General features: G+C 41.3%; 1 protein-coding gene across 4 annotated transcripts in view; it reads left to right on the top strand.

Moving 5' to 3' along the window:
- Positions 1 to 17979, top strand: part of Fam168b (family with sequence similarity 168 member B) — a 42632-nt gene that overhangs the window by 17793 nt on the left and 6860 nt on the right. For all 4 annotated transcript variants that reach the window (XM_063258784.1, XM_063258783.1, XM_063258781.1 and 1 more), the window contains exons 3-4: positions 5986 to 6069; positions 17794 to 17936. In XM_063258784.1, the coding sequence (XP_063114854.1) occupies positions 5986 to 6069; positions 17794 to 17936 (227 nt within the window). The remainder of the gene's footprint in view (positions 1 to 5985; positions 6070 to 17793; positions 17937 to 17979) is intronic.

The following is a 17979-nucleotide window of genomic DNA, read 5'->3' as shown; positions in this document are numbered from 1 at the left end:
CTGTGCCCTGCCTCCTAACAGCACAGTCCGCTGTGACCTTCCTTGGGTTAATCCACTGATGTGCAGAGCACTCTGATGGCCCAGTCACCTCTCTAGGAGTTATTTAATCCATTGTGCTTGATGGTTAAGATTAACTGGCACAATCTCCAAGGCTGTGGAGGATGACAAATGCAAGCCAGGCTGGGCAACTTAGTGATCTAGTTACAACTGGACTCAATAAAAAATAAAAAAGTATTGGAGTGGCAGCGCAGTGTGAAAGTCTTGAGTTTAGGCTCAGAACGATAAACAAACTAAACAAACAAAAAACACTGGAACATGGGGAAGCAGGAAGCTGGTTAAAAAATGTGAGGACTAAGTAAAGACTGGAACAAAAGGAGTGATGGTGTTTTCCAGATTGATGAAAGACAGTTTAATGGTGAGGCTTACTATTTTTAAACTATGACACTAGTGTCAGCAAAGTACTAACTAGCTGAAGAAGATCCTGAGGGAATCTGGAGCCAAGGAAGCAGTTAGAAACTTACAATTTGGTAGACCCTAAAACATTGCTGGTGATCAGTATCAGTTATATGCAAGGCTGTGGCTGCTGAAATGTCTGTACTTTGTGCTGCTTTGTGGTTGGGGAAGGGTGGGATTAGTACACTGCAGAGGCCCAGCAGAAACTGTCCTGAGGAGCATGGACTGTGCGGGACTCGCTTTATGGAGTGCAGAAGTGGCCTTCGCCAGTGTCTGGGTGCTGCTCTCACTGAGCTGAGAAAGATGGCGGGCTGCTATTTGCTGACCCCCGGTCAAGGGAATTGTGCAATGAAAACCCATTTAGGTTTTTTCCCTTTTTGGTTTAAAATTCCTAGCCCTCTTTTATTTTAAGACAAGGTCTTGCTGAATCACTTGAGTTGTTCAGGCTGTACTTGAACTTAGGGTCATCATACCTCAGCCTTTCCAAGTGCTGAGATCATAGGTGTGTGACACTGTGCTCAGATTAAAAGAAAATTTCTGTAACTTTAAAAAGATTTTACATTTTGTAGGCTTTTATATAATTTTTCTTTTTCTTTATACTTACCTGGTTTTTGTTTGGTTTTGATATTTTGAGCCTTCCTGACTTTTATAAAACTGTATCAGTGAGGTCTCAGTGCAGTCAGCACTGCAGGTTATTTAGACTTCAGAGGGTCAGAAATGTTGACTTAGGTGACTCGCAAAGTTCTAAGGCAAATAACACCCCCCCCCCCACCAAAAAGGTGACAGGATGTTACGAGGAGAGAGAGTGCTTTTACATTGCTTTATGGTCTGACAAGCAGGTGGACCTGTTGTCTTTCTTGTTACATTCAACATGTTTTCACAGGGCTATACTTCATATGTCTCAGACTGCTCTGTCAGGAGATTTTTTACAGATTTTATTAGTAACCAGTCTGATAAAGAGTGATTAGAGCTGTTTGTGCCGCTGTGGTTCAAGCTTGTGGGAGCACTTTGATGAGAGAGGGAACTCTCCTGCCCAAGGCTCACTGTCTTTTAATTGTAGTCATTACTTACATAATTGAATTTATAACTAGAATATTCATTGTTCTTTCATTGTTAGTTTCTTTTAATTTTTCTTTTTTGGATTAATCAAATATTTTTCTTTGATTTATCCTTGTATTAGAAATTCTTTTACTATGCCTTTAATGGTTACTATAAAGATCACAACTTTTTATACCTTTTTTTCTTTTTATTCTGCCATACTTAATACCTTCCTTTTTTGAAGGAGGTGATACTGGGAATTGAACCCAGAGGCTGTTTACTACTGATCTGTAACCTGTCCCTCCTCTTAAACTCCCCACCCTGTGACAAAGTCTTGATAAGTTTCCTAGACTAGGTTTGAGCGTGACATCTTATTGCCTCAACACCCTGAATAAGTAGCCAGGGTAGACTGCTGTTTTTATTTGGTGCAGTCAGCCTCCATTTGTATTAACACATTATTTTTAACACCCTTCATTGCTTTCTCTGTTGACATGGCTCTGTCTGCACTCACTGCCCTTTGTCTGAACAACTCCCTTTAGTATTTTTTCCTTCATAAATGTTGGAGTGAAATTTGTCTTTGTGATAGTGTCTTTATTTTTCTTTCATTTTGGGGGCACATTTTTGCTGAGTATATTTATTTCCTGTAGCTGGTATAATAAATTACAACCACACACTCAGTACGTTAAATTAACAGGAATTTATTTTCTCAGAAGTCTGAAGTTAAGGTATTGGCAGGCTTCAGTCCCTCCAGAGGCACTGAACATTGCTTTCCTCTTCTAGCTTCTGGCACTGTTGGTTCTCCTGCTTGTCATACTGTGGCCACATCAGCCCCATTTCTTCCTCCGTAGTCACATCTTCTCTTCTGTTTGCTTTTTGTAAGGATACTTGTTGGATTTCAGGACCACTTGGATAATCCAGGATGATTTCATCTCGGGGTCCTTAGTCATATTTCCAAAGAGTTTTTCCAAATAAGGTTATAATCACAGATTCTAGGGATCCATTGTGATATCTTTGGAGAGCCTACATTTGCCTACTGCTTTGAATTTTTAGATTGCTTACAGCCTTCAATTGTAGATTTTTAAGTGGACACTTACTTTCACTCAGACTGAACATATAATTGCATTCTGATTTCTATCAGAATAGTTTTTGCTTCTTAAAAATTAGTGTGATTTTCTTCATTTGAACTTAAATATGAGTACTGACCTATATCCATTTATCTAATTCTGCTAATTGTGCTCAAATTTGTTATAAAATCTGTGCGCTAAATAATAACTTGTCATTTATTTCCTACACCTTCTGTTTATTCCCAAAAGGCACTCGTGTATTTTAGAGACCTTGTCAGATGGCTGCAGTCTCTGGGTCACCTGTGGGTCTTTTGTTGTCAAGGGTCCTTGTCTTTTGTTTTTCAGTGATGAGGACCTGTATTTTAGCCTGCTGAGGGTTTTTCATTGGTTGTCACACACACCGTCTTAGAAATTGTGAAGGTCCACTTTGTGGCTTTCTTTGCCAGCTGGATAGTGTTGTGGTGATCTTTGTTTCTCTCCCCCTTTTTCCACTCCTCCTTCACTTTCTCCAAGTTTTTGTGCAGCCCAGGTAGAAACTGTTGGAGTAGTTGGAGTAGAGATAGTAAGGTGAGCTATGTTCTGGTGAGGGATAGAGTGGAGGATAGGAGAGGCAAGGCACGGAAGCAGCAGAAGCTCCCAGGGGATCAGAGGGCTCAGCTCCTGCACAGAGACCGGGGATGTGGTGGCATCCTGTTTCTGGTGGGTCACTAAGCTTTAAGTAAGTTGTGCATGTCTTCTGTGTGATTTTAGAGCATTTAACTCCTTTTTAAGAAGGGTGGGGTGAGAATGGTCAGCAACATGACAGTAGTTTTCTGGGGACTCTTAAATGGTAGTAGGTAAGTACAGAGCAAACTACTTCTGAGAGTTTACTCAGAGTTTATGGGGAGAGATGGGGAAATCTGAATTTTGTGGGAATTCTTGCAGAGGTCTGAAGGGTATGATTTAGTCTAATGGTGGTTAGTTTTTAAATAAATAAACCATTTTTTAGAGCATTCTAACTGGTGCCTTGATATCTGAGCTATATCCTGGCAGCCCCTGTGGGAGAGTTGAGGGCAGCTCCTCATTCTGTGGACCTCAAAAGTCTGGTTTCTGGTGGAACTTGCAGTCAGCCCACAGGATGCTGATGGAAATCACTGCCCTGGCTTTCAGAGGCAACTTTAGGTCCATTTCAGGTGGAATCTGCCCTGGATGCAAAATGAGTTGATAAAACATTTGGCTGCACATGCTCTTTCCTTACTCGTTGGAGAGGGCAGTGGGAAAACGAGGATCCAAATGGGAAACCCACAGTGAATCCTGCTGAGGTAGAAGAGAATCAGTTTCAAGAACCAAGGAAAACAAATTTGAAGCAGCAGATTCATCTCTGAGAACTGAGCACTTGTAGGAATTCCTGTGGGCCATGGGTGATGACCTTTGTTCCCCAGATACCTGAAGGAAAGCTTGGAGGGGCAGGAAGATGGAGCAGGGGGGCATCCCCGCCCTTGCTGCTGTGTGCTCCCAGGGTTTGAGCTGATTTAGAGCCATCAAATAAAACCTGTGAGCTGGTTGTGTAGCTCAGTGCTAGAGTGTCAAGCTCTTGTGAGAGCCTTGCTTTCAAAATGCTGCAGAAAATATAAAACCCATCCATAAAGATGTTCCCTGCCCTACTTCCTGTTTTCAGCTAACCCTTAAGGTTTCCTCACTTGGTTACTAGGCATCATGGTACACTTCAGTGTCCTGGTCCACATACCCTCAGAAACACTTTCTGTGGCCCCCTCAGCACAGTTTGTTTTGAAAACCACAGTTTCCTTTCAAGTTCATTTCTAGGTTCCAGAAGATAGGAATAGAGACCTGAAGCCTTTCCCAAGTAGTTGTGACACTAATCAGGCTGGAAAGCCTCAGTTGGCTGTGTGTCTTCAGTGCAAATAACGCTTCTTCATGCCCTTGTTGTTACACAAGGGTCATCTTCAGCATGGTGAAGCAGGGGCAGGTGAGGGGTTAAGAGTCTCAAGGGCCCCTGGCTCTGAGGAGGGTTGGGCAGGTGACGTCTCTGCTGATGAACACCCTGGGGGCAGGATTCTGACTAGAGCATTTCAAGGTGTTTAATATTTCTGTTGTGTTCATAGTAAGGATTACTGGTAGACATGGTTTGTATTAAGAAAGACCACCTTGCTTTTGTGTAAATCCTGTAGGTTTTTCCCCTTTCTGTGTGGTTATAGAGGAAGAATTTTGAAGCTTAATAACATTGACAGCCTGGGATTGGCTAGTGACCCTTAATTGGGGAAGTAGGGTTAGAACTTCACAATATGAAGAAATCTACAATGAATGTAGAATTTTTAAATACAGTAGTGCTTAAGAATAAAAAATCAGCCAGGTGTGGTGATGCACATCTGTAATCCCAGCACTTGGGAAGCTGAGGCAGGAGGATTACCATAAGTTTGAGGCCAGCCTGAGTCACATAGTGAGTTACAGGTCAGCCTGAACTGCATAGTGAGACTGTCTCAAAAAAACAAAAACAAACAAAAATTAGCTTTTAATTGAGAATGAGCAATATTGTGGCTTTGTTTTTGGAGTCACTGAGAATACGTGGCTTTAAAACACTTACTGTCTCACTGACAGAAGCAGAAATGGGATGTGGGGGTCCAGAATGATGCTTCTTTTGTATTCTGGGTAGTAAAGCCAGATATATGGGACCTAACACATGGTATTTTTAGCCCTCTTACAATTCTTGCTAAGGAATAAATTGCAGTTGGAATCTGGAATGAAACTTCTGAAAGTGTTGGAGGCTTCCTTAATCTAGCTTGGCTTCTTTTTTTTTTTTTTTTTTTTGCGGCATTGGGGATTGAACTGACGTCCTTGTGCTTGCTAGGCAGGTGCTTATGCCACTGAGCTAAATCTCCAAGTCCAAGCTTGGCTTCTTTTTAAAAGTCTTTTGGTCATTGTGATTATTTATTTTTCTATTCTTATTTATTTTGATGCTGAGGGCCTCACAGGTGCTGAGCACACACTCATCACTCTGGGGTTGGCTCTTGACAGTAGATTTAGACGAAGTTTACAAAATTTTTTCCAGTTGTAGAAAGTTATAAGCATTTGATGAGAGGTTTAAAACACATGATTATGGCTGTGCACATTGGCACACAGTTACAGGGGAGGTTGAGGCAGGAGGATCATAAGTTCAAGGCCAGCCTGGGCACGTTAATGAAACCCAATCTCAAAATAAAAAGCTCAGTGCAAGGCCCTGGGTTCGGTCCCCAGCATCCTATCCCCCACAAAACTTGACTATGGTTATGACACATCAGAAGTCTGAGGAAAAAAGAGGTGAACTGTGAAGCACACAGAGTGCTGTTGGGGTCTGGAGAGGATGGGAAGAGCAGCGTTTTCGAGAGCTCTAGCTGTGAGATCATCTCACACTTTGATTGACAATATCCATTGTGCTGTGTATGTTTTCCTGCAGCTGGTTTCCCCATGGGCTATGCAGCAGCAGCTCCTGCTTATTCTCCCAACATGTACCACGGCGCGAATCCTACCTTCCAAACAGGTAAGGACTGTGAAACCAAATGCATTGTACATGTAATTGGGGGGCAAGTGAAGTGGTAGGCTTTGAGAACAGGGGGTGTAGACTTAGGATTTGGCCTTGAGTAGATTTCTCATTTCAAAAAACTGGCCTGTTAATAAGGGAGAAAAGTGTAATTCTTACTGCATGTGAAGTATCAGACACTGCAGATAGTCCCACTGTCCAGATCTTCAGTCTGACTTCGAGGTTGGGACAAGTTAACTCCCTATGCTAGGACTTCTCTTCGTGCAGTAGGGTTGACTACTCTCTGTAGTAGTTTGGCACTGTGGTTATATTTTTAAAATAGTCTTGTTTCCCTTGTAGGGTGCTTGAGGATAGTTTAAGATTTTAGAAATCACTGCTCAAATTGAATTGGCTTGGGTCTGAATTTTGTAAAAATGTTTTAGTGTCATCTCTTCAGTGAACCTGCACACTTTTTTGGCTTAATTTAGGTTTTATTCACTCACTGGACTTTGTAATTCCTTTGTAGTTGTGGAGGTTCATGGTTTGATGTAAAGGCTTCGCTTGCCTTTCACAGTGGGTGGGGATGGTACCTCATGAGACTGCTGGAGTAGTTAACTTTGACAGAAAATGACATATCAGTAGTGGCCCTCCCTACGTTGTGATTCGTAAAATTCTGCCCTTGTGTTCTACTGTTATGTCCATCTCTCCTGTCTCCCTTGTGACACCTCTCCTCAGCCCTCAGTGTATACTCAGACACAGACCTGGCAAACCTCTGTCCTGAGTTCATGTTCACGCCTGCTTCAACCAGAGTAACTGGGGCTCTCCTGGATGCTTTCCCACTACTGTAAGACACAGTTAAGCTAAGAGTTTTGATTTGAGCTGCTAACCTTTTAACGCAGTGGTTTCTCGTTTTCTTTTGAAAACAGTTTTTCTTTCGCCTTCTTGTCTAGCTTGGGAAAGGGGGCACAGTTTCTCTCTGGCCAGGCAGGAGTGTCTCTTATCATGCCTGTCTTGGCAGATGGGGTGACATGCCTTTCCTGAGATCAGTAGGGGTTCATGCCTTGGTGCCAGCCATCTGTCTCTTTTTGTAAGATGTCTCCCGTTGTTCACTCTTTGTTGTCAGCTGTCTTGAGTCACTATACGTGTTTACAGTTTACTGTTTGATAACCTTTCCGATATAGGACATGGCTAGCACATTTGGGAGTGAACGTTCCCATTGTTGGCATTTTTGAGTTTTTGTCTGTCCATTTTTTAAGCCTCCTAGGTTCCAAGAAATTGCTGGTCTGCTTTTTCTGCTATTGATGAGTTTATATTTTATAAAATGTTTGTGTAAATGGATTCACCTAGAATGCCTCTTTTTTGGACTGGCTTTTTTGATTTGGCACAATACATACACCTGTATAGTATGTATTCACTGTTTCATTCCTTTTAATTATTAACTTGTATTCCACTGTATGGAAATAACACTTATCCATTTGCCAATAACGCTTATCCATTTGCCAGGTAGTGAACATTGGGGTTATTAGCAGTTTTGTTGTATTATAAATGAAATTTCTGTGAATAACTATGTATAGCCAGTTGTTATATAGATGTATGCTCCCATTTCTCAATGCGAGTGGAATCACTGGTTCTGAAGGCAGGTGCGTATTTAACTTGGTAAGAAATTGCCACACTGTCTCTCAGAGTGGTTGTGCATTTTACATTCTCCTTAGTGCTGTATTTGAGATATCTGGCTCTTCCACGTCTTTTAACATTGCTATGATCAGTTTTTAAAATTTTAGCTCTTCTGTTAGATGTGTAATGCATCATTGTAGTTTTAATATGAATTTTCATAACTGATAGAATTGATCATCTTTTCATTTGCTTTTTTTGCCATTTGTCTGTCTTTGGTAAGGTTTGTATATGTCTTTTATTATGTCAATTGCAGAGGTACTTTTTGTTTGTTCTGGGTAATTCATTTTTATTTCTACTTTTAAGAAAAAAAAAACAAAAAGCAAAAAAGACAGGCAACAGCAACAAACTCAAGACAATAACAATATAGGCTTTCAAAACAAAATGGTAGGAATTTAATAATGGTTGTTACATTGCATATTTTTATCTTCAAAAGAATTTCTTAGACTACAGGATATGGACACACAAAATTGATCTAATCATCAGTATTAACTGTTCTTTTTCAAGAACTAATAGCAATTATTAGTAGAGCCATCTTAGCTATCTTTTGTATATACATACACTAATTTTTGTCTTTTTCCTTTTCCCTTCGTTCTTTCCTCTTTTCCCCTAATTCATCTGTTTTTAATTTAAAAAAAAATTTTTTATGAGAGATCTTTTTATTTTTCCCAGGCTGGTTTGTACCTCCTTTCTATGCTGAAGTGAGCCTCATGCCTCAGCCTCCTGAGATACTGGAACTACAGATGTATGCCACTATCATACCCAGGGCCTAAATTTGTTTTTTTGTTGTTGAGTTTTAAGTGCTTTAGACAGTAAGTGAGTTTTAGAGGTTTTTCTCCCAGTCTGTAGATTTTTTAGAAAATTGTTTTAATGGAATCTTTCCGAGAGGAGTGGTTTTTTAAATTTGTTGAGGTTTAGTGTATCGTTTTTTAAAAATCATGACCTTGAGATCCTTTCTGAGAAATTTACCTAATCCAACTTCATCATGATTTTCTCCTTTTTTTCTTCTAGAAGTTTTATTTAGTTTAATTTTAAAGAGAATAAAACCAAGGAAAATGAAACAACAAAACCAATAAAACCAGTGTAAGTGACTTAGGGCTTCAAAAGATTATGAAATCAACAATAGTTACCATAATGCCTCCTGCTGTCTTCAAAATAGCTGCAGATACTTTTAGACGTAGTATAAATCCAACAGAACAGAATAGAACCAATAAATTAACAAAACAATGACTGCAATAAAGGACTTCAAAACGAGACAATAGTAAACCCAAAATGGCTACTGTATCTTGCCATCTTTAAAATAGCTGCACATGCCATGGATATAACAAAATAAAATAGAACAAAATTCAACCCAACAAAACAATAAAAATGAAACAAGACTTTAAAACAAGACAATAGAGAATCAATAATGACTACAACCCTCAGAAGGAGATGTCCCCTAGATGACACACTGCGTACCGTACCGCTAATCCTCAGAACAGATTATCAGACCACTGGCCCTGGACTTGCAAGGTCAGTGAAACATCAAACACCACAAGCATCAGATTGAATTTCACCTCAATAGCTATCATCGCAGCCTGTGTTTCTCTGGATCAGCTGGTCTCTTGTGTGTTGGGGGGAGGGGGTGTTGACTCTTGTTTGCTAGCCCACACACTAGAAATTTTATATTTTAGGTTGTACATTTAGGTCTATTACCTATTTGGGGTTAATTTTCATGCATGTTGATAGGTCAGTGTGAAGTTTATTTTTGTGTGTTAATGCTACATGTGATACTGCTACAGGCCACCATAAAATAAATTTCTTTTTCTAAGAGTTTTCAGAGGTTTCAAACTCATTTAATACAAGTAGTGTAAGTTTTTCTTAATGGAGGAGAAGTTAAGGTAAAAATGTAAGATGAAAACTTCCAACTGATTTTTAGCATTTTACAAAAAGTACCTCAGGTTTCCTTAAGGCTAACCCAGTTGTTGTTGTTGTTGTTGTTGTTTTGGTCTTTTTGAGACAGGGTCTCACTGTGTAGTTCAGATTGGCCTTGAGCTCACTTTGTAGTCCAGGCTGGTCTTGAATTTACAAGGATCCTCCTACCTCAGCCTCCCGAGCGCTGGGATTACAGGCGTGAGCCACCATGCCTAGTGACCCAGTTGTTCTTGCCGAAAGTGTGCAGCCCTTCTGTGTACAGGAGCGCGGGTGTGGGGAGGCAGTCCGCTTCTTAGGACAGGTGTTGCCACCTTCTACAGCTTTCCTCTTAGGAAGATGAGTCCTTTCTCAGCTCTTTTCCACATCTGCTCTTAAACAAGTACTTTAACCCAGAGCCAGGGCAGGTAGGTAGGCAGTGCCATTTCCTTGTGATGACACACTGATGGGTGCCAGCCAGTTGCTGGCTGCCAGACTGCTGGCCTAGTAGTGTCAGGATTTTTGTTTTTATTTTTAGGAATCTGCAAATAAGACCTTTTATGTGAAATTGATGAATGAAAAGAGATGGGCTAGGGCATACTTGGTGTGCATGAAGACCTGGGTTCAAGTCTCAACACCCCAAATAAAGATGCTTTAAAGATTCTACTAGTGACTCAGCGCTGTTGACTCTCTCCTCTGAGTCTGGGACACAACTACACTGGGATCTTTTGAAGTCTTTTTTTTTTTTTTTTTTTTTTTTTTTTTTGGTATTTTTGAGACCCGATTTTACTATTCGGTTTAGACTGGCCTGGAACTCACAGTGGATCCTCTTCCTTTAGCCTCCCGAGTGCTGGGAGTACACCACCAAACCTGGCTTGAGTTTTTGAGAATGTTTTACATATTGTAATTTCTGTTTTCAGTGGACCTTTCCTTTTACTGATCGCTATAAAAGCATTAAGGAAGTTTTTCACCATTCTTTGCTTCTTGATACACTTGCTGGTTCTCTTAATCATTGCATTTGTAGACAGCTGATCTTTGGTGCTGTATTTGTACGTTTTTTTCTTTCAGAGTGCTTTTGTAATCTCTAGTGCTGTTCATTTTTATTTTTTTTTATTTTATTTATTTATTTTTTTTGTCTTTTTCCTTTTTATCGGTACCGGGGATCGAACTCACGACCGCCTGCTTGCAAGGCAGGTGCTTACGCCGCTGAGCTAAACCCCCAGCCCCTTTGCTGTTCATTTTTAGCTCTTCTTCAAAGTGTAACAAAGAAGGTTCAAAATACCTTGCGGTGCTTAAGTGTAATTTTTGCTTAGAGGGTTCTATTACTTGGAGTCTAGAAGCGGAGAAATTATTCTTTGTTTTGTCCCCTTGAATACATGTAGTAGGTATGCACTCATGCAGGCAGAGTGGCCAGTCTTGTTTTAGAATCAGAGTTTGGGCTACGAGTTGGCTGTGACTGGCCATGTTGTTGACTTTACCCTGGGCATTTGTGTAATGAGGTCATCTGCCCTCGGCTGTGTTACTGGGTGGTTGCAGCCCAGATTCATGCCCAGGACCAGGTGTCATCGGGATGGGATCAGGCCTCAGCCAGCACACTTGAGGCCTCTGTTAGATTGGTTTATGGCCAAGCAGTGCCTTTTCCTTACATTTGCAGTGATAATCTGATATCATGTAGTCAGCTCTGTGGGGTTGTTTAGAAAAGATGAAAGTGTGCATAGGTTAATACTTAAGGTAATAATCAGATTGTAAACATTGGTATACTAGTACAGACATGTCTAATAAATAATGGTTTAATTAAACCATTGGTATCACATAGTGTTTATCTGTTCTTATTTTTGAAGGATATTTAATAAGTGAAAATTCTTTACACCTTTTTTTCTTTTTAAACTCAGTCTTAGATCTGTGAAATGAGACTCTAGGTTTGTTTAAAACTTAAACTTTATTGATGGGAGCCACATAGCAGAGAATTAGAATATTAATAGGTTGTGGGAGTTTAGGAGACTTTTAAAGGTTTATATGCATATAATTTAAAATTTCAGTGGTCCTATAAGCTTTTAAAAATGAAAACCGCACTTCCTGGCTACTTTGTTTGAACGACTGGCAAGGTCAGTCTCATGTTGCTACCATTTTAAAGGAAGTGCCGCTTGATGGTGTGTGAGTTGGGATAAAAATTTAGCCTTTTCATTTCCCTGGACAGGAGGTAATGACTTCTCATCCCTCTAATTGGGAGCTTGTTAACATTATTCACAGCTGTGTCATACATGTGTGGTATTTCCCCTTACCTCTTTTGTGCTTCATCGACTTGATACTTGCGTCTTTCATTGGGTGTCTGATCCTGTTGTTAATGAAATTCAGCCTCCCAAGTGCTGGGATTGCCGGTGTGTGTCACAACACCCCAAAGGAGTGACTTTAAATGTGTACCTATGTAAGTGAACGTGTAACCCTGTTTCCCATCACCAGCGCATCTGTATGTCCAGTTTTAAAGCAACTCTCTCAGGATCCCACCAGCTGTAGGGATCTCCTCTCAAGGCGTTTCTGTCACATGGCCGGGCAAGTGTCTGTGTGTGCTCAGACAACCTCTCTCTGGAGACCTTTCTCCTTGTGTCTTTGGATGTGTGTTCAGGCTGGAGCACAGTCCTCCTTCCAGCCCAAGCTTTTTATTCAGTTTACATGGTGACAGACTGATCAAGGACTTGTTAGGAATATTGATGGGTCTCCTAGAGGATACACTGTATGTTTTTTTCCACTTGGGAATTCACCGTTCATAAGTTTTTACTTCCTCAAACAACATCTTTTATCCTGTCTTTCTTTTGTGAATCAGTTTGTGGTGTAGAACTATAACTAGAGCATTGGCTATATGTTCTCCTAGTCCCTGCCCAGGTGCCAGGTGTCTTTCGGATTAACTTGCTGAAGAGCCACGCCTTCCAGTGATGGCCTTTTTAGAGGCTTGACCCGATGCTCATTCTTCTGAGGCACATGAGACTGTAGTGATCCTTTTGGATAGTGAGCTCCCAACTTTTTTCACCTGATGAATGGCCCTTTATGGAGATTTTCTGCCTAGCTCTCACAGTTGTGTGTCATCCTTTGAAAGCTGGTTTTAGTTCTTTTGTTTTTGTCTTTTGAACCAGTCTCCTTAGACTTTGGATGTTATGCCATCTTTCTGCCTGAGCCTCCCCAAGTAGCTGGGACTAGACTAATACCACTGAGCCCAGTTTGAAAGAATGTCTTATCCTGTGTTATAAAAAATTGTCAGATATACAGAACAGTTCAGAGAATAGTGTAGTGAATGCCTGTAACCGCTGCCACCTACATCCATCAGCTGTCATTTTGCCCTGTTGGCTTTATCTTTATAAGGATGAATGTGCATGTATGAAGTTTTCCCCTTTGCCTGATGAACTAATTGAGAATTGCTTACTATTTTTTAGCTCTTTTTGTGCAGACTTCAGAATGCCCCTTCCTAACTTACCAGTGAGGAAAATGCATGACCATTGTCACACTTTGAGATAATAATTACCTGTTTTATTTAGTAGTGCATTTAATAGTATGTATTCAGATTTGCCCAGTTATATCAAATTTTTTGAATATTTGAAATCAGGATCTACTTAATGTTACATGTTGCATTTGTTTTGTATGTCTCTTGTCTCTTAATGTATAATACCCTGCCTAATCATTAACTTAGTAGTTTTTGACTTTAGAAAGTTTTTGATAAGAGCAATTTTATTTTTTATTTTGGTTTTGGTTTTTTGAACAGTCTTACTATGGAGTGCAGGCTACCCTCATACTTACTATGTAGCCCAGGCTGGCCTTGAACTCCCGGTGGTCTTTCTGCCTCAGCCTCCCAGGTGCTGGGATTGCCGGTGTGTGTCACGACACCCCAAAGGAGTGACTTTAAATGTGTACCTATGTAAGTGAACGTGTAACCCTGTTTCCCATCACCAGCGCATCTGTATGTCCAGTTTTAAAGCAACTCTCTCAGACATTGTCTTCATGGTTTCTGGAGTAAAGTTTTTTTTTTTTTTTTTTTTTTTGGTCTTTTTCCTTTTTATCGGTACCGGGGATCGAACTCATGACTACCTGCTTGTAAGGCAGGTGCTTATGCCAGAGCTAAATCTCCAGCCCCACTCGTTTTTTTTTTTGGTCTTTTTCCTTTTCATCGGTACCGGGGATCGAACTCATGACTACCTGCTTGTAAGGCAGGCGCTTATGCCACTGAGCTAAATCTCCAGCCCCACTCGTTTTTTTTTTTTTTGGTCTTTTTCCTTTTCATCGGTACCGGGGATCGAACTCACGACTACCTGATTGTAAGGCAGGCGAGTAAACTTTAAAAGACGTGTCATTTTCACATCTGAAAACAAATTTTTGATGCTATCAAAATTATTTCCAGGCAACCCACTTTCTGGGCCCTCTTCTGTGTCTCTTAGACAGAAGCTATCTTTCTCTCAATAACTATTTCTTACTGTTAACCTCTGTTCTTTAGAATTTGTTCTCCAGTTTCGGGAAATGCAAACTGCACCTCTGAAGGGAAGCACCCAGTTAAATCTGTTTGTCTCCCTCTCCCCACCACTTCCTCTCCTTCCTCCCTCTCCCTCTCATTGTACCATTTCTTTGAGTGCATACCTTTCAATGTCTGCCAAATAAGTCCCTTGATCCCTCTTTAGTTGTTTCATTTATGTTCCAAATGCTTTTAAATTGAAAAAGAAAGGATGCTTTGTTTGCTTGTTACCTTGAACCACACAAAAACTGACACTGCAAATTCTGAATGGGGTTCGAAATTTTTAAATCCAGCATCTCTTCTCAAAATGTTCAATTACACACAGATAATTCTGAATCAAAAATTTGATAGTAGTGCTTAAGAAATTGTTAACATCTTGGTGAAGTATATGTTTACTGACTGCTAGGGCAATGTCTTGGTTAAGATCTGTCGTGATAATGGATCAGGAACTGTGGAGTGACCATGTCCATCTGGGAGTAACAGGAGCTCCTGCTGTGGTCTTGTTGTGGTTGTGGGTCGCTGTGTTCTGAGAAGCAGAGGAGTGGCTTGGGGAAGTGGCTTCTCCCCTGCTGTCATCTCCATGGCTCCTTTCTTTTGAGATAGCATTGCCCCACCCTGAGCTAACTCCTGCTTCCTTGCCAAGATGTGGTAAATGCTACCGAGTTGGTGGTCTGTTTTCTTGCGACTTTCCTCTGAAGTCAGGCACCTTTTAGTCAGAACTGGATTTTTCCCCATCTTTTCTAGACAGGGATTCATCCCATGTTGGTATCATGCACTCAGGTCCATTCCTAGTTTGACGTATGCCTGTGTTACACTGCTTTTTTCCCTCCAAGTGAGCCAATCACTTGGGAATTGTAGGTGTCCTGGGCTGCCTTCTGGGAGTGTCAGTGCATGGCAAGACTCATGCCACTACATTGCCTTTTTCTTTATAAAGAAAATGTTTTTCAGCCTTGCTGAGTTGGCATGCAGTAAAGCATGAATAAAGTTTTAATTTGTTTCACTGTGTGAAACCTGTGAAACCATTATTTTCCTTTTTAATCCTTGAAGACCAGTAGATGGGCAGCCTTGGAAAAAGGTAACAGTGTTAGCCTTCCATTAGTATGACTGATACCTAGATAATGGTATCTTAGAGAAAATACCTATCTTGGCTTAATAGTTTTGAAAGTTGCAGTCCATGATCAATAGAACCCATTACTTTGGGTGAGGAAGCAAGCAGGGCAGGGCATAGGTGGGTGGTAGAGCTTCTCCTCAAAGCCAGGGGATAAAAAGAGGAGTTCAATCTTTAGAGGGCATACCCCCAGTGACCTGAAGACTTTACCTCGTAACATTTCCATCACCTCTGAATAGTACCATGTTTGGAGATCAGATCTTCTTATAGACCCTGGGGGAACACTCACTATCTGAAGCGTGGTAGGGACCTGTTAGTGTTCTTGACTTTGAACTTGCTTTTCCAACTTCTACCAGAAAATCTATGTGCCGGACTATTATTTAGCCAAGTACCAGCCAGTATTGAAAGGTAGGGTATTCAGATTTTGGTTGTGTTTATATTTCCAGTTAACACAGCAGTAATGAATTGCAAAATAATACAGTGAGATCTGGAAGGATCTTTTCTTAGTTCAGTTAACAGTCATTGTGGTTGGGAGAAGGGGGTCACAACTGGATCCTGACAAATGTGCTTAGCACCTTCTTATGACCGCACATTGGGCCATGCTGAGGCTGTGTGTGAAGCTACTTTCTGGGTGTGCGTGAGGAGCTGGGGCTGGAGCGTCTTCCGTAAACCTGGACACAGCATACTCACACAGCATGCCTGAGGCACTAGAAGTTGGTGTCAGCCTATAGCAGAATGTGAAAACAAGGCTCACCTGGCCCCTGGGAGGAATGTGAAGTTTCTTTCTTGTGGTTTTAAAAATCATTTAATATGGATGAATTTCCTGGGAATCATTTATTATTTTTGTCTCTTTTAAGTCAAAAAAGTGTGTACTTTGCTAACTACATTCCAATACTATAATTAAAATTTTTAAATTTTATACTCATTTTTTAAACTTGAAGGCTAATTTATGTACAGAACACATATCTTAAGCGTGCGTTTGGGTTACTTGTTCCTTATGGATTAATCATTTCATATCATTCCTTCTCATGGGACCTTACTGTCCTGAACAAAATACAGAATGCTTATATCATCTCAGAAAGTTTTCTTCTTTTCTCTTTTGGATGCTTTTTATCATAGGTGGGTTTACTTACTGTTGGGTATGTAAATAGAGTCACTCAACATGCATTGCTCTGCTTAGGCTTTTTGTGCAGATGTGTCACAGTGTAACCTTTCTCCTGGTGATGAACATTTGGGTTATTTGCCACTTAGGCATTAGATTGGTGCACATGTTCTGCAAGTCCCATTGTGGAGCTGTGTTGTCATTTTTGTAGGGGTGACATCTAGAAGTCAGGTTGCTGGATGCTGTGGGACTTGTGTTTGTGGCTAAAGATGATGCACTTCTTGGTACCCATGGGCAGCCTGAATGCTATGTGCTGTTGGCACCAGCTGGGACATTGACACCCTTGCATACTGTGTAGAAAACACTGTGCAGGCACTTTGCCTGTGCCGGAAGCTATTCTTGTGTGTGCAGCTTGGTGTGTTTGGACCGCTGTGTAGTGCTGTAGAGTGCCACCACAGCCAAGTGACTGCCCTTTGAAAGAGCCATGTGCCCCTCCATGCTTGGGTTTAGTCATGAGTAGTAGTTGGTTATGAAGATACATGCCCCAGTCTGTCTGCATTCTTAGGTGGTGGACACTTGGGCCAGTTCCAGCTTTGGGTAGATGAGTAAAGCTGCTGCAGACATAGCTGTGCAGAAGCCCTCTCCCTCTAACTGGGGAGCAGACTGTTGTCTGCTGCCATGGGGGGTTCAGACAACTAATGTTTCCTCAGTGTACTCCTGGCCCATCTGTCACCCCGAAGTCCCCCTCCAGTTTCTGGAAACTCATTGGTGGACTGCAGATGCCCAGTTGCTGGGAAGGTGATTTCTGGTGTTGCACTGTTTCTCCACTCTCCTTGCTCAGCTGAGTCATCTTCTACTGCAGCTTTTTTAGGTTTCAGAGCACTGTCTTTGCTCCATTCTTCATCTGTGTAAGATTTTTATTATTATTTTTATTCCTCAGTCTGTCTTCTGGTTCTTTTAATATTTTTGGTGGAACAAGAGCAAATTGTGTGTGTTTGACCCTTTATGCTGCAATCTTTTTACGATAGGGCACTGAGCCAATCCTGTTGGATAAGTTTTTCTCTTTGTTTTTGTTATAATAAGTAACACTGAGACGAGCATGCTTACAGGTAAGTCTTTGTGTATATTTGTTTATCTTTTTAAGGCAGATTCTAGAGGTTAAAATACATAAGCATCATTTTTACAATCAGGTGAACACTTAAAAGGCCTCACCAGTTTGTATTCTTGTAGGATAGGATAGGTTTATGTTGTAAGCATATGCTCTGGGAAACTTGCTCACACACCCTAAAACCCACCTTGACTGCAGCTGTACACAGAGCTGAGGAATAGAGTGAGACTCAGTGAAGTTTGGGGCTGTAGTGGTGATGGGTCCTGACTGTGCTGTTCATGAGCTGACATGCATCTTGTTCCTCTCTGTGTACTCGTCCTTCCCTGTGCCTGGCACAGGCCAGGGTAAACTAAGGCTTCTGCCTTCTGTTCCAGGCTACACTCCAGGCACACCTTACAAAGTGTCCTGTTCCCCTACCAGCGGGGCTGTGCCACCGTACTCCTCTTCCCCCAACCCCTACCAGACTGCTGTGTACCCTGTGCGAAGTGCCTACCCCCAGCAGAGCCCATATGCACAGGTATGCTTGGGTACACCCTGCATGGTGGGAAGGGTCGGCTCCA

The sequence above is a fragment of the Cavia porcellus genome, unplaced genomic scaffold, assembly GCF_034190915.1.
Source record: "Cavia porcellus strain 051 isolate PalLab524CR breed Dunkin Hartley unplaced genomic scaffold, mCavPor4.1 scaffold_12, whole genome shotgun sequence".
NCBI classification, from domain to species: Eukaryota; Metazoa; Chordata; class Mammalia; order Rodentia; family Caviidae; genus Cavia; species Cavia porcellus.
The sequence above is the reverse complement of the archived record's forward strand: the minus strand, read 5'-3'. Positions and strand labels throughout refer to the sequence as shown.